Here is a 16748-nt window from a genome sequence, read left to right on the forward strand (position 1 = left end):
ACATGCACACACGCACACGTACAACACATGCAGACACACACGTATACCTACGTGCACACACATGCACAACATATACCTACACGCACACACAGACATGTACAACACACACATGCACGTGTATACCTACATGCACACATGCACACGTACAACACATGCAGACACACACGTATGCCTACGTGCACACACATGCACAACATATACCTACACGCACACACACAGACATGTACAGCACACGCATGCACGTGTATACCTACATGCACACACGCACACGTACAACACATGCAGACACACACGTATGCCTACGTGAACACACATGCACAACATATACCTACACGCACGCACACACAGACGTGTACAGCACACGCATGCACGTGTATACCTACATGCACACACGCACACGTACAACACATGCAGACACACACGTATGCCTACGTGAACACACATGCACAACATATACCTACACGCACACACACAGACATGTACAGCACACGCATGCACGTGTATACCTACATGCACACACGCACACGTACAACACATGCAGACACACACGTATGCCTACGTGAACACACATGCACAACATATACCTACACGCACGCACACACAGACGTGTACAACACACGCATGCACGTGTATACCTACATGCACACACGCACACGTACAACACATGCAGACACACACACGTATACCTACGTGCACACACATGCACAACATATACCTACACGCACACACACAGACATGTACAGCACACGCATGCACGTGTATACCTACATGCACACACGCACACGTACAACACATGCAGACACACACGTATGCCTACGTGAACACACATGCACAACATATACCTACACGCACGCACACACAGACGTGTACAACACACGCATGCACGTGTATACCTACATGCACACACGCACACGTACAACACATGCAGACACACACACGTATACCTACGTGCACACACATGCACAACATATACCTACACGCACACACACAGACATGTACAGCACACGCATGCACGTGTATACCTACATGCACACACGCACACGTACAACACATGCAGACACACACGTATGCCTACGTGAACACACATGCAGAACATATACCTACACGCACGCACACACAGACGTGTACAACACACGCATGCACGTGTATACCTACATGCACACACGCACACGTACAACACATGCAGACACACACACGTATACCTACGTGCACACACATGCACAACATATACCTACACGCACACACACAGACATGTACAGCACACGCATGCACGTGTATACCTACATGCACACACGCACACGTACAACACATGCAGACACACACGTATGCCTACGTGAACACACATGCACAACATATACCTACACGCACGCACACACAGACGTGTACAACACACGCATGCACGTGTATACCTACATGCACACACGCACACGTACAACACATGCAGACACACACACGTATACCTACGTGCACACACATGCACAACATATACCTACACGCACACACACAGACATGTACAGCACACGCATGCACGTGTATACCTACATGCACACACGCACACGTACAACACATGCAGACACACACGTATGCCTACATGAACACACATGCACAACATATACCTACACGCACGCACACACAGACATGTACAACACACGCATGCACGTGTATACCTACATGCACACACGCACATGTACAACACATGCAGACACACACACGTATGCCTACGTGCACACACATGCACAACATATACCTACACGCACACACACACAGACGTGTACAACACACGCATGCACGTGTATACCTACATGCACACACGCACACGTACAACACATGCAGACACACACGTATACCTACGTGCACACACATGCACAACATATACCTACACGCACACACAGAGACATGTACAACACACACATGCACGTGTATACCTACATGCACACACGCACACGTACAACACATGCAGACACACACGTATACCTACGTGCACACACATGCACAACATATACCTACACGCACACACGCAGACATGTACAACACACACATGCACGTGTATACCTACATGCACACATGCACACGTACAACACATGCAGACACACACGTATGCCTACGTGCACACACATGCACAACATATACCTACACGCACGCACACACAGACATGTACAACACACGCATGCACGTGTATACCTACATGCACACACGCACACGTACAACACATGCAGACACACACACGTATACCTACGTGCACACACATGCACAACATATACCTACACGCACACACACAGACATGTACAACACACACATGCACACATGCACGTGTATACCTACACGCACACACACAGACATGTACAACACACACATGCACACATGCACGTGTATACCTACATGCACACACGCAGACATGTACAACACACACATGCACACATGCACGTGTATACCTACACGCACACACACAGACATGTACAACACACACATGCACACATGCACGTGTATACCTACATGCACACACGCAGACATGTACAACACACGCATGCACGTGTATACCTACATGCACACACGCACATGTACAACACATGCAGACACACACACGTATGCCTACGTGCACACACATGCACAACATATACCTACACGCACACACACACAGACGTGTACAACACACGCATGCACGTGTATACCTACATGCACACACGCACACGTACAACACATGCAGACACACACACGTATGCCTACGTGCACACACATGCACAACATATACCTACACGCGCACACACAGACATGTACAACACACGCATGCACGTGTATACCTACATGCACACACGCACACGTACAACACATGCAGACACACACACGTATACCTACGTGCACACACATGCACAACATATACCTACACGCACACACACAGACATGTACAACACACACATGCACACATGCACGTGTATACCTACACGCACACACACAGACATGTACAACACACACATGCACACATGCACGTGTATACCTACACGCACACACACAGACATGTACAACACACACATGCACACATGCACGTGTATACCTACATGCACACACGCAGACATGTACAACACACGCATGCACGTGTATACCTACATGCACACACGCACATGTACAACACATGCAGACACACACACGTATGCCTACGTGCACACACATGCACAACATATACCTACACGCACACACACACAGACGTGTACAACACACGCATGCACGTGTATACCTACATGCACACACGCACACGTACAACACATGCAGACACACACACGTATACCTACGTGCACACACATGCACAACATATACCTACACGCGCACACACAGACATGTACAACACACGCATGCACGTGTATACCTACATGCACACACGCACACGTACAACACATGCAGACACACACACGTATACCTACGTGCACACACATGCACAACATATACCTACACGCACACACACAGACATGTACAACACACACATGCACACATGCACGTGTATACCTACATGCACACACACGCACACGTACAACACATGCAGACACACACACGTATACCTACGTGCACACACATGCACAACATATACCTACATGCACACACAGAGACATGTACAACACACGCATGCACGTGTATACCTACATGCACACACGCACACGTACAACACATGCAGACACACACACGTATGCCTACGTGCACACACATGCACAACATATACCTACACGCGCACACACAGACATGTACAACACACGCATGCACGTGTATACCTACATGCACACATGCACACGTACAACACATTCAGACACACACGCACACATGCACACACATATACCTACAGTACACACATGCACACGAGCACATGTATACCTACATGCACACACATGTATAACACACACATGCACACACGCACGTGCACACCTAATGCACCTCGTCCTCCCCACCATTAGTGGCACAACGGTACGGATCTCGAAGCAGAGGCCCAGAGCAGCCACACAGCTGCTCAAGGACCCGCAGGACGTAAGCAGCTCATAACCCCGACAGTGGCAGGAATACCTGGGTAAGGAAATGCCAGACGATGAGCTTTAATGGCGGCGGAGGGCCTCCGAATCCTGTTAGGACAAGAACGAGATCTGGGCAAGCATTGTTTAAGCAATTCCACCCTGACACGTGTTAAAAGACGATTTTCAAGAAAGGGCAAAATCATGACTCTCCCACAGATGCAAAAAATAAACACATGTTAAAGATCTTGGTGATCTCATTTAATGAGGGAGCCCGACCGATGTCACGAGCAGCTCAGAGACGTCAAGAGGGCACAGGTGTCCACGGGCCACAGATGCAGCCCTGGGTTCACAGAGGAAAACAGGAACACGCAGAGAGTAGTCCGGGAATGATCAAGTCTTGCGCAAATGGAGGCGAACTGCTTTCTCCACAAAGAAGAGTGACCACCACACACCCTCAACTCTAACCCAGTCCCTAATAATGCCCTCCAGTCACCCAGACACAGCGGGGGCACCTACACAGCACAGGCCTGAGGCCGCCTTCCTCCACCAGGCCTGTTCTCCAAGACAGAAGGGCTTTTTTTTTTTTTTTTAATTTATTAGTTTTGGCTGCGTTGGGTCTTCGTTGCTGCACGCGGGCTTTCTCTAGTTGCGGCAAGTGGGGGCTACTCTTCGTTGCGGTGCGCGGGCTTCTCATTGCCGTGGCTTCTCTTGTTGTGGAGCACGGGCTTTAGGCGTGTGGGCTTCAGGAGTTGTGATGCGTGGGCTCAGTAGTTGTGGCGCATGGACTTAGCTGCTCCGCGGCATGTGGAATCTTCCCGGACCAGGGCTTGAACCCGTGTCCCCTGCATTGGCAGGTGGATTCTTAACCAACTGTGCCACCAGGGAAGCCCCCAGAAATGCTTCTGATGCCTGGGTTCAGGCATTTGTGGAAATACAAGTGGCCCTTCAACAATGGGGAACCAAATAAATATCATGAACCCAGGAAAAAAGCGAGGTCCCGGCCCCGCATCCTCTTTCAAATAGCAGATGAGAAATCACAGACAAACCGGAAATCAAAACTTCTAACGTAGGCCACTGAAATCGAAAGCTGTAAATGTAGACGCTAGTCACTGGCCGTCTAATGATATCCACCCTCCGTCACGGGCCCAGCCCACGCTCACGAGGGCATGGGGGTGGCAGGGGCAGTAGGCCTCATTCTCTTCTTGTCAGTGCCCGCTGCGCTGTTTCACTTGTTCGGCTGTCTGGGTGCTACCCAGGCGTGAGGGAGCCAGTCTGCATCTCACCCTGGTCTCCGTGGATGGCGTTCCAGGGCAGCATGTCGGGGGAGCATTCTGCCCGCGGAGGGCACTGAAGTTAAGTGCCTGGGCACCCACGCAGTGGTGGGAAGAGTGGAAAGGAACCCACTAACTGCGACGAGAAGTCGACCTCAAATCCGGGCTCCCCGGCATCCAGCAGGACCTGAGCCTTAGCTTCCTGGCTTGCAAAAGGGAGGTGATAAAAATACCAACCCCACAGGGCTTCCCTGGTGGCGCAGTGGTAGAGAGTCCGCCTGCCGATGCAGGGGACACGGGTTCGTGCCCTGGTCCGGGAGGATCCCACATGCCGTGGAGCGGCTGGGCCCGTGAGCCATGGCCGCTGAGCCTGCGCGTCCGGAGCCTGTGCTCCGCAACGGGAGAGGCCACAACAGTGAGAGGCCCGCGTACGGCAAAAAAAAAAAAAAAAATACCACCCCCACAAAGTAGTTGTAGGAAATAAGAGACAAGGTCCCCAAAGCACTCAGCATGGTGTCTGGCACCGCTGAAGCCAAGGTAATCCCTGATATTCACACAGGCAGGAGCCCCAGGAAGGAAGAGGCCATGAGTCAGCAACCTGGACGGCCTTAGAAAGCACTTCACAAGCCAGCTTTCCTTAGGACACCACCCTGATTTCTGAGAAGACTGTAGCAGGGGAGGATTTTAAAGCACAGGGGCCCCTAAAATTAAAAGAAGCATCCAATGATAGAGGGAAAGGCGGCATGAAATAAGGTGTAAACAGTGTAAAGACTTTGGTTAAGGAGTCACAGGTCCCTAGCTCCAGCCCCTTTTCTGCACCAACTGGTCCTCGGACATTGGACAAATAACTTCCCGTGGCTGTCTCTTCATCTGAAAGAGGAAGAGGCTGAAAATATGGATCTTTAAATCCTGTTCTAGTTTTACAGGATGACACCAGACTCTGTGTGCTCCTGCGACGTGGGTACCTGCAATGGATATGCCAAGTTTACTGACACCTGCTGTGCTCGGAAATGAAGACTCTCCAGAGCTGAAGGATGCTCTTACAATGGTCCGACTGGTCTCATCTTTGCTGCAAGCAAACCCAGAGAGGTCAAAGCTGAGTTCCACTTTGCTCATAGGTCCAAGGCTATTTGAGCCAAAAGAATGGGAGACTGAGCAGGAGCTAAGCTATTTCAGAGACCTGAGACCAGCCCACAGAGGCCAGGCCAGCGTGAGGGAAGCCACCAGTTCACACCCACTTCCTCCTGGTCCAAAGAACAGATCAACCAGTGTTTATGAAACACTTTGCAGGAGATACACGCTCAGCTTGGCCTTCTCTTGGAATAGAAATACTAGTGTGAGGTTGGGTTCGCTTGGAATGGGCAGGAAGGCAGATCTCAGAGAAGAGCTGGTTTTGAAGGCTGGCTGAAAACAAGGGGGTAAGTGGCCGAGGCAGTTGTCACCGGCCTCCACGCGTGAGCTTCTTTCCAAAGGACTCTGCCGATGAGACAGAGTGAGCCATTAAATTTGTCTGTTTTATGGCCAAGGCTGAAAGCTTATAATCTGGGTCTTTTCTTCCCAGTGCCTCTCTCCAAGCGCCCTGCCTTTCCAGCAACACTTCTGTGACGCTGGCAGAGAAATCAATGAAATTGTCATTGCCTAATTGCCCACATGTGGGTGCAGTAAAGTCAGCTAAGAGAAACAAGAAACAGACCGTTCTCTTCATAAGTGTTTAAGAGCTAACGAACTAGTTCACTACACAGCATATCTCCCAAGTCTGTACATGGAAATGTAAGTATCTCAACAAATGGAGGCTAAAACGAAAACTGGCTTTTTAACCAATGGTGTTGGGTCAGCTTGATGTCCAACATACACTGACTGTAAAACCCTAACATCCTACTCCTGGGTGGGTTACCCGAGAGGTGAAGATTTCCGTTCATACAAAAACCTCTATGAATTCTTACAGTGACTACTCGTAATCACTCAAAACTGAAACAACCCAAATGTCCTTCAACTGGTGGATGGATAACTGGCGACGGTATATCCACACAGCGGAACGTTACTCCACAATTAACAGGACTGAGCAGCACAGATGGATCTCAAATGCATGAAGCAAAAGAAGTTAGACTCAAGACGCTCCATCCTGTATGATCCTAGACAAGACAACTATAGGGGCTTCCCTGGTGGTCTGGCGGGTAAGACTCGGCGCTCCCAACGCAGGGGGCCTGCGTTCGATCCCTGGTCAGGGAACAGGACCCCACACGCATGCCGCAACGAAGAAGCCCGGATGCTGCAACTGAGACCCGGAACAGCTGAAATAAATCAAATAAATAAATATTTTAAAAAGAAAAGAAACGACAACTATAGGGACAGGAAACAGATCCGTGTTACCGGGGGCTGGGGTAAGTAGAGGAGGTGACTCAGAGAGACCAGGGATTTGTTTTAAATGATGGAAATAGTTTGTATTTGGGTTGTGCTTGTGTTACACAACTGTATGTGTTTGTCAAAACTCCTGTAACTAAAAAATTAGGGTGAACTTTACTGCTATGTGCAAACATTCAATAAACCTCACTTAAAACAAACCAAGATAATCTACCAACACCCAAAAACTATTATACAGGCAAAACCTGTGAATTTTTAAGCTACAAAGCCAAAAGCTTTTAAAATTCATGTGGGAAGGAAAACTCCAAGGTTTACCTAGATAGCGCATTAAACGTGAAATTGCATGTTAAATAGCATTACACTGTCATTTAAAGACGAGAACAGGTGAAAAGTTCTGAGTCAAGGTTGTGGCATATATAACAGAAGCACGTCTTTCCAGAATCATTTTTTGGAACTGAAGATGAACAAGAATTATAAATCAATAGTCCTTATCCCCAGACATAACTATAATTCAAAACATACATGCACACCCTGTGTTCATAGCAGCGCTATTCACGCTAGCCAAGACATGGAAACAACCTAAATGTCCATCAACAGATGAATGGATGAAGAAGATGTGGTACATACATACAATGGAATACTACTCAACCATCAAAAAGAATGAAATAATGCCATTTGCAGCAGTATGGATGGATCTAGAGTTTATCCTACGAAGCAAAGTAAGTCAGAAAGAGAAAGACAAATACCATATGATATCACTTATATGTGAAATCTAAAATATGATACAAATCAACATATCTACAAAACAGAAACAGACTCACAGACGTAGAGAACAGACTTGTGGTTGCCAAGGGGGAGGAGGGGTGGGGAGGGAAGGATTGGGAGTCTGGGATTAGCAGAGGCAAAACTATTATAAGTAGGATGGATAAGCAACAAGGTCCCTATAGCGCATGGAACTATATTCAGTATTCTGTGACAAACCATAATGGAAAAGAATATGAAAAACGTATACATGTGTGTGTAACTGAGTCACTTTGCTATACAGAAGAAATTAACACAACACTGTAAATCAACTACACTTCTACAAAAATTTTTTTTAAATAAATCAATAGTCTTCATCTTTGTTTTCAGCGCTTGGAAAGTACTGTGCCACTTCCTTCTGGCCGCCGTGGTTTCTGATGAGTTATCTGCTGTCATTATAATCTTTTTTCCTCCTCTGACTGCTTTCAAGACGTTTTCCTTGTCTTTAGTTTTTGGAGTTTGGGTTTCTCTGGGTTTATCCTGTTTGTGATGCTCTCGGATTCGGGAATCCTCGGGTTTATGGACGTTGCCAGATTTGGAAAGTTTTCAGGCATTGTTCCTGCTATTTCTTTTCAGCCTCACCCTCTCTCCTCTCCTTCCAAGACCCCAATGACACGATGTTAGATCTTTTATCCACAGGTCCCTGCGGCTCTGTTCATTTTCATTCTATTTTCTCTCCGTATTTCAGATCGGGTGAAGTGATGGTTCTATCTCCCAGTTCCTGGTTTCCTTCCTCTCTCTCCTCCATTCCCTCACTGAGTCCATCCACCAAGTCTTTTATTTTGGTTGTATTATTTCAGCTCAGAAACTTCCACGAGGTCTTCTTTTGATCTATTTTTCTGAGCCTCTCTATTTTTTCTCATTCGTTTAGTGCGACCGTAACTGCTCACGGAAGCTTTCTTGCGATGGCGGCTTTGAAGCCTTGGTCGGATAACGCTGCCATCGCTGCCATCTTGGTGCTGGCATCTAGTCATTGCCTTTTTGGATTCAGTTTGAGATCTTCCTGGTTCTTGTATGATGAGTGGTTTCTGATTGATACCTGGACATTTTCATACTGCGTTATGAGACTCTGGGTCTTACTTAAACCTTGCGTTTTGGCTGGTTCCCTCTGACATCAACTCGGCATGAGCTGAGGGGCCGGGCAGGCACTGCCTCTTTTCTGGCAAACGTCCAAGTTTCCCACGTAGCCTCCCATGGCCCCATGAAGTGGGGCGGGGGGCAGGGCTTGTTACCACCTTCCGGACATGAGAGCCCATCACCTTAGCGGGCCTCCTCCAACACCCCCTAGTGGGGGAGTTGGGGTGCCTCATTACCACCAGGCAGGGGGGAAGCCCTGGTTCCTGCAAGGCCTTCTGGGTGGGTGTGGGTCCAGTGTTTCCTGTGTGTTGGCTAGAGTACAGCAGTTAGTGTCTAAAAGGCTTCTGTCTTACTGTGCTACCTCTCTCCTGGTCCTCTGGTGAGAGAGTAGCCTTTTTTGTCTTGTTTTGTCCGTAGCCTTTGGCATTTCTAAATTTCTGGTTTCTTGAGCTCCAAGTCTGGGATACATGAGGCAAAAAGGAAACCCAGGGAGCTCACCGCTGGGTCACCCTTTGGATCCCGAGGTCCCTGGGCAGTCTGCCCTCTTCTCTCCATCTTTCAGAGTCTTCTTATGCTTGTTTTATATACAATACCCCAAAGTTTTTAGCTGTAATTAGTGGGAAGAGGAGGGGAAAGTACTTCTGCTCCAGCTGCCCAGAAGCAGGAGTCCCAGTGTGTTATTCTCCGTCTCTAAATAGACTCGTAATGTATCAAAGGCAAAAGAGACAGGAGTCTCTAAAGAGTTGTTTCAAGGGCACATATAATTGACATCAGGAACCAGTATTTCCTCACCAGGCATACACCGGCCTATTTTTGGCTGCATTATAGGGCCCATGACAATGACATTTTTACACTGATTTTATCATTCAGAGTCAATACATCATTAAGACCATAAAACTGCAAACTTGGGCCGCTCCAAATTGTCCCCATTGCTTTCAACGACTTCATCCAGCAAAACTTAGCTTAAAAAGAAAATACTGCGAGTAAAATGCTAGTCTGTGGAGAACGTAAAAATGAATACAACCCAAATGCTTCCCTCCAAGAGCTTGTAAGTCAGAGGAGAGACAAACAGGTAACAAAACAGATAAAAGGCAGAGAACACAGTAAGGCACACCAGGTCACGTGGTAGTACAGTCTGGAGCAAGCAGAAATCTGGCGCTCCCATGACTGCTTCACAAAGTATGTGACATTGGAAGATGGGACAAAATTCAAGTTGGGGATCGCCAGGAGAGGGGACGTCCCGGAGAGAGAGATGCCACAAGCAAAGGTGAAAACAGAGGCGGACAGGGCACGTGTGACAAATTCCAAATAGCACCTCTGGCTCAGCCCTGAGGCACCTGACTCCATAACAGGAGGACAAGAGGAAAGGGCTCGCAAGAGTCTGTCATCACAGTGACGAAGCCCTCATTCTAAGAATAAAAACTCCTTTAAATTCATGTGTGTGTAAAATTTCTTTTTCACAGAGAGGGAAGTTCTGTGAAGTCTCAGCGAAGTGAGAGGGGTTCAATTAGGAATCATAAAGTTTCTATTTCTCCTGCGAACTTAAAGACGACGAAGCGTGGAATTATCGCCCAGAGACATTAACATGATCCAGCTATAACCTCAATCAGTTAAAGTCTCCCGAATCGCACCACACTAGTGAGCCTTAAATACCTCCCCCCACCCACCCCCAGAATTCCCAGTACCTCCTCCAGGGAGACTCCGGGCGGACCTCCCAGCACGTGCAGCTGTGCCCTGGCAGCCTTCGTCCTCTGAGATCTCTCTGTACAATGGCTCTCTGTCCACCCTGCTGAGCCCAGACAGTAGATTTTCTTCCACCTACCCTAATACCCACATTCATATTCAGGTCACTGTTTCTGCTCAAGAAAGCAAAGGAATTCTACAAATGACGCCTTGACCCCAGAGGGCGCCCATTCAAAATCTTCAGTAGTGCTAAAGATGTGACCCACCCACAAAGAGGTGGGCCTCCCACAAAGACATGGACCACCCACAAAGATGTGGACCACCCACAAAGATGTGGACCACCCACAGAGACACTGACCCACCTACCAAGACATGGACCACCCACAAAGATGTGGACCACCTACCAAGACACGGACTACCCACAAAGATATGGACCACCTACAAAGATGTGGACCACCCACAAAGACACTGACCCACCTACCAAGACACGGACTACCCACAAAGATATGGACCACCTATAAAGATGTGGACCACCTACAAAGACACTGACCCACCTACCAAGACATGGACCACCCACAAAGATATGGACCACCTATAAAGATGTGGACCACCTACAAAGACACTGACCCACCTACCAAGACGTGGACCACCCACAAAGACATGGACCACCTACAACACAGGCTTTGCAGGCTTAGCTTCCAGATCCCAAACCTAATCTAAGATTTATTTCCAAGAACAGTTTTTCAGTAGAAGCCCAGGCTAATCTTAAATCCAGGCCCCACCCTCCCCCAGTCTAGCTCTGAGTGGACACCCAGGCAAAATCTGAGAGCTGTGTGTCGAGAACCAGGGGTCTCCTCAATCCCTAAATGCTAAACTCTTCGGGGAGTTTCTAAAACTACAGAAAGACTTTTAGAAAAGTACTTTCCTTTTTATGTGACCTAAACCAGGAGTCAGCAAACTATTTCTGCAAAGGGCCAGGGTGAATGTTTTTGTCTTTCTGTGCTCTATGGTCTCTCCGGCAGCCACTCAGCTCTGCTGCTGTAAAACACTGGATGGGCGGGGCGCCAGTAACACTACGTACGGCAACGGTGAGGCCCAGGTCAGCCCCCAGATCTGCAGAAAGGGGAGGTCATCCGCTAGATGCCCCGTGTCGCACCAATCCTGCTTGCCGGGATTAGGACCTCAAAACCCACTCAGCAGCTGCACTAATAAATTAAGAGAGCTAAAAGCTGAGTCCTGCGCCGCTGGCTCTGTGCACACGTTGGGCAGGCTGTCCACCCACTTCTGCGCCAGTCTCGCAAGGCTAAACACGCAGCCCTCGCAGGCCGATCCAAAGCGTCAAGGATCGGCAACTCCGCGTCCCCTGGCAAAGACGGCTCTTCTCCAGGCGGGTCCACAACGCTGCCGCCTCTTCCAACCTGAATGAACCCCACTTCCGACACAGCATCCCCACCATCCCCCGGATCCAGGAGCAGCTGCCTAGAAGCGGGGCCGGGGGACTGCGGCCTCCACGCAGAGCAGAAGGAGCGTGACCAGGGCTCGTGGTCCTCAGATGGACAGTCCATGTCTTCTGGCATCTTCACTCACGCCCCACCCCATGCCCCACAGATGCTCCCCCAGGACAGCACAGCCGTTCACAGGATGCAGGCTCTCTCGGTCCTGCACAGGAGGCCCAGACCTCCTAGCTAACTTCACGGCGTGAGCAATTACATTCCCCTTCCCCAGGAACCGCGATTTCACGACCCGGAACTGCAGCATCCTCTCCTGAGTTGCACTAAAGTTGTTCAAGGGAAAGATCTTAAACCAAGTGCTCTGAATCTCATCTCTCTTGGAGCCACTAAGTTTGTGGTCATTGGTTACGACAGCAGTAGGAAAATAAACTGATACTGGGAGTGGGATGCTGCCGCAATGAATGCAGAAGTGGCTTTGGAATTGGGCAACGAGCAGAGCCTGGGAGAATTCGAGACACTTGGTGGAACCAGCTCCAGCCCCGTCTACTGCCACACTCCCTTGGAAGCGGTCCTGTGCCAGCTGACTAAGAGAACTACCTAAGAGCCCAGCAAATCTCCTCTCCGCGCTCTGGCTCACTCACCGCTCCGCCGGCAGGCTTCGGGCAGCAGCTGTCATTTTTCTTATTCAACACCCTCCCACCCCACCCATGCCACGTGACCAAGAGCGGCGATCAAAACCGTGCATCCTCTAGCTGGTCCCCGTCCTTCTGCCTCAGCTACAAAAATTAAAACGAACGCAACTTAGAAGACAATGTGGAGTATAAAGAAAGTTTAAGGGCAAAAGGCAAAAGGAGGAAAAAAGAGAGAATCGCCTAAAAGTTAAACTTTTGCATTTCCAACAAGGATTACCTAAGAGGCAAAGATTCATACCTGCCTTTTCCCTCCAAGCTGCACATAACCCCACCGTCCTTGGGGAGCCAGGCACAGAGGTGCCCTGTGTCACTGCTGCCTCTGAGCCTCGGTCACCCTGAATGTGTGTACACAGGAGGTGAGCAATGTGGAGAAGGGGCCTGGGGCCCCCAGTGCCCACACTCAGGGTTCCGGGAAGAAGGCGGCAGCCCGGGCAGCCAGGAAGTGAGTCGCTGCCCCCGGGAGCCCAACAAGATACCGAAGACATCTCATCAGCCTTATTACAAAATCCTCTGGCAGTCAAGAATCCAGCTGCACCACGTCCTTGGCACCGAAGAACAAAGTGGTTGATCGAAATTACACTGCTCCTTCATACCTTGGATGCCAAGACACCTGCTCTGACACCAGCGGTCAGCTCCTGTTCCAGAAACACCATGCCACGTGGTAAAGGTCAGCTTCCAACAGCAGCCACCACAGGGCTCTGGGTTTGGGTCTCCCAGCTCCACCCCTGCATCACCCTCTTATAAACCAAGGACAGCAGTGAGGCCCAACCAGTCAACCAAAGGAGCCTCAGGACCAGCCTTGTACCAAACAGGCAGACACATCGTGTTAACGTGGTCTGATTTCTACAGCCCTCGTTCCATCGCTACCAAATGCTTAGTACCGGAGAGTCAGCTTAGGTAAAGGATCTTAGAGGAACTTCACTCACTCTGAGCCTGGAGGTGGAGAACAGAGCAGGGAAGGTACACTTGTACCTGGGAGATGCTGTTTTCACAGCATGTTTTCAAATAAATTAGTCAAGATGTTAACAGCCATAACAACAAAAAAGACAGCAGCAGAGAAAGCAGGAGGGAGAGAGGAGGGGTAGACGTCCGAGAGCGGCCTGCATTAATTCAGTTTTTAAAACAAGGTGAGTTATAATCCTGTTTATTCAGCTGACTGGTGCACCCAAGGTGGCAATTTTAAAATTCTGGACCAGATCTTCCAGTATACATATCACTTTTTAAAGTGCAGACATTTAGGGAATTCCCTGGCGGTCCAGTGGTTAGGACTCTGTGCTTTCACCACCATGGGCCCAGGTTCAATCCCTGGTCAGGGAACTAAGATCCTGCAAGCCGCATGGCACAAGGTAAAATAAAACAAAACAAATAAAAAACTTACGTGCAGACATTTAAAAAGTCAGACCTTAAAGTTTCAGGCTTTCAAAAAGTCATGCTCATTGCAAACGGGCCATACTATTTACAGTTTATTTATTTGCGGTAACTTATTCTTTTTCATGGGGAAGGAAATACATTCTATTGTAACACTCTAACATCAGTGTAATTATTGAGTTAACAAACTGAAAGCTTGAATCAAGATCCTCTGATATACTGTACTTTTGAAAAAACACAAATATACTACACGCACTAAAAATAATTATTACCTATCTTAAAAATGCTTCTACAGACAATCACTTCAAAACCCCATAACACACATGAGCCTAGATCACGCGGCTGATAAGTGGAAAATGCAGACATGCCTGGCACTGAGGGAGGAGACCTGAGTTCTGCTTCCTACGTTCCTGCCTAAACCCTCAGGGAGTTCAGAGCCTCTGTTTTCTCTTTTGTAAGGACAGGTAATTTATACTAGCTCTGCTCACCCCTCAGCAAGGCTGTTGTGGACAGCAGCTGAGATCCTGTCGGTGGGAGCACTTAAATTCCTCTGGTTGCCACTAGCTGGCTGGGCTGGGCGCTCTGGTACACAGTCACCAGCACACTCTCTGGAGCCCAGGGTGTTCTCCTGGACTGTCGCAAGATGCACCCAGTGGCTGAACAGTTTCCCAACCAGCAAAGGAGTCAAGTAAGAGGGGCCAACGGTGGTCCCACACTGTGACTAGGGGCCTGATCCCGGAGATGCAGACACCTGCGGAGCAAGGGCCGGATCCTGTGTGGGGCAGGACGCGCCTGCCCTGGGGGACCCTGCCCTGGGAGACCCCGGCCCTGAGGGACCCCTGCCCTGGGGGACGCTTCTCTCCAGCTGGAAGCCCCTCACCCCTCACCTGCAGTGTCCCAGATGGAGATGTTGTAGGAGCGCCACTGCTTCAGGTAGAAGGCACCGCCCACCGTGCTGACCGTGTCCGGGAAGCGCCGCTCCATGTACCTCTGCAGCAGCGACGTCTTGCCCACGTTCATGTCCCCCAAAAGTACGATCTTCCCGTCGGGCTTCCTCATCTTCCGGCAGGAGGCACCCCTCCTTTTCTCCCGCGCCCTCTGGCCCGTGCGCCCGGCGTGCGGCTAGAGCAGCCGGACGCGCCGAGTCTGCTCAGACCCGGGACTCACGGAGACTCGGACTCGCGGGGACCCCGAACTTGCACCCTGTCCTCCGGACGCCTGGGAATGCGGAAGAGGAAGCGCGTCTCCGCGCCGGGCTGGAGCCTGGGACCCAGACCGACGGCCACCTCGGGCGCCCAGACCGCGGCGGTCGGCACCAGGTCCAGGGCGCCCCGGCCCCGCCCCCAGCCCCGCCCTCCAGACGCCCGGCGCCCCGGGCCTCGCCTCGGGCCCCGCCCCCCACGTCCCGCCCGCGCCGCGCGCCGCGCGCCGCACCTGGCCCCCGCCCGCCCAGGTGGACCTGGCTCCTGGACGGACCCGCGACCTTTCCCCGGGGCGTGCGGTGCTTTCCGCCGCGAAGCGATCGGAAGACTCAGGCAGGTAGGAGCGCCAAGTCGGGCACCAGGTCGGGGCGGCTGGCGGATGGAGAGCGGCGTCCGAGGAGGCGGGTCGGGGGTGGACGCAGCGCAGGGACGCGGCCCGGGCCTGCTGACCTCAGAGTCCCGCGGGGGATAGGCTCCAGCCCGGCCCCCCAGGCTCTCCTCCTCCGTGGGTGCAAGTGTGGCCCCGGGGCCGGGCGCACGGAGTTTTTCTGGAGTGAGGGTCTGCGAGGACCCGTCCTCCGACTGTTAGTGATTAGGCCGGAGGGGCGCTTGCTAGTGTCGTTTTTGTTTTGTTTCGTTCACTTTGGCAAGAAGACAATTATGCTGTTTTCTATTTGAGAAGCGGACAGCCAACGCCACTTAAAACTTGGGAGTGAAAATTTGACTTTGGCAGTTGCGATGACGACTAACGAAATCTTTCCATCTTCCTTCTTTCATGGAGTGAACCTCGAAATGCTTCTAACACACTCGGCCTGTGGGACTCGGTACTTATTTGAGACAATGGTGATGCTCT

The 16748-nt window shown here is 50.3% G+C and overlaps 1 protein-coding gene across 1 annotated transcript in view; it reads right to left on the reverse strand.

Moving 5' to 3' along the window:
- RAB20 (RAB20, member RAS oncogene family) overlaps positions 1-16017 on the reverse strand; it is a 31410-nt gene extending 15393 nt beyond the window's left edge. Inside the window, 1 exon segment of the mRNA XM_032611472.1 lies at positions 15581-16017. Coding sequence (XP_032467363.1) covers positions 15581-15752 — 172 coding nt within the window. The 5' untranslated portion in view covers positions 15753-16017.
- Between the last annotated feature and the right edge of the window lie 731 nt (positions 16018-16748).

The sequence above is a fragment of the Phocoena sinus genome, chromosome 18 (genome assembly GCF_008692025.1).
Source record: "Phocoena sinus isolate mPhoSin1 chromosome 18, mPhoSin1.pri, whole genome shotgun sequence".
Taxonomy (NCBI): domain Eukaryota; kingdom Metazoa; phylum Chordata; class Mammalia; order Artiodactyla; family Phocoenidae; genus Phocoena; species Phocoena sinus.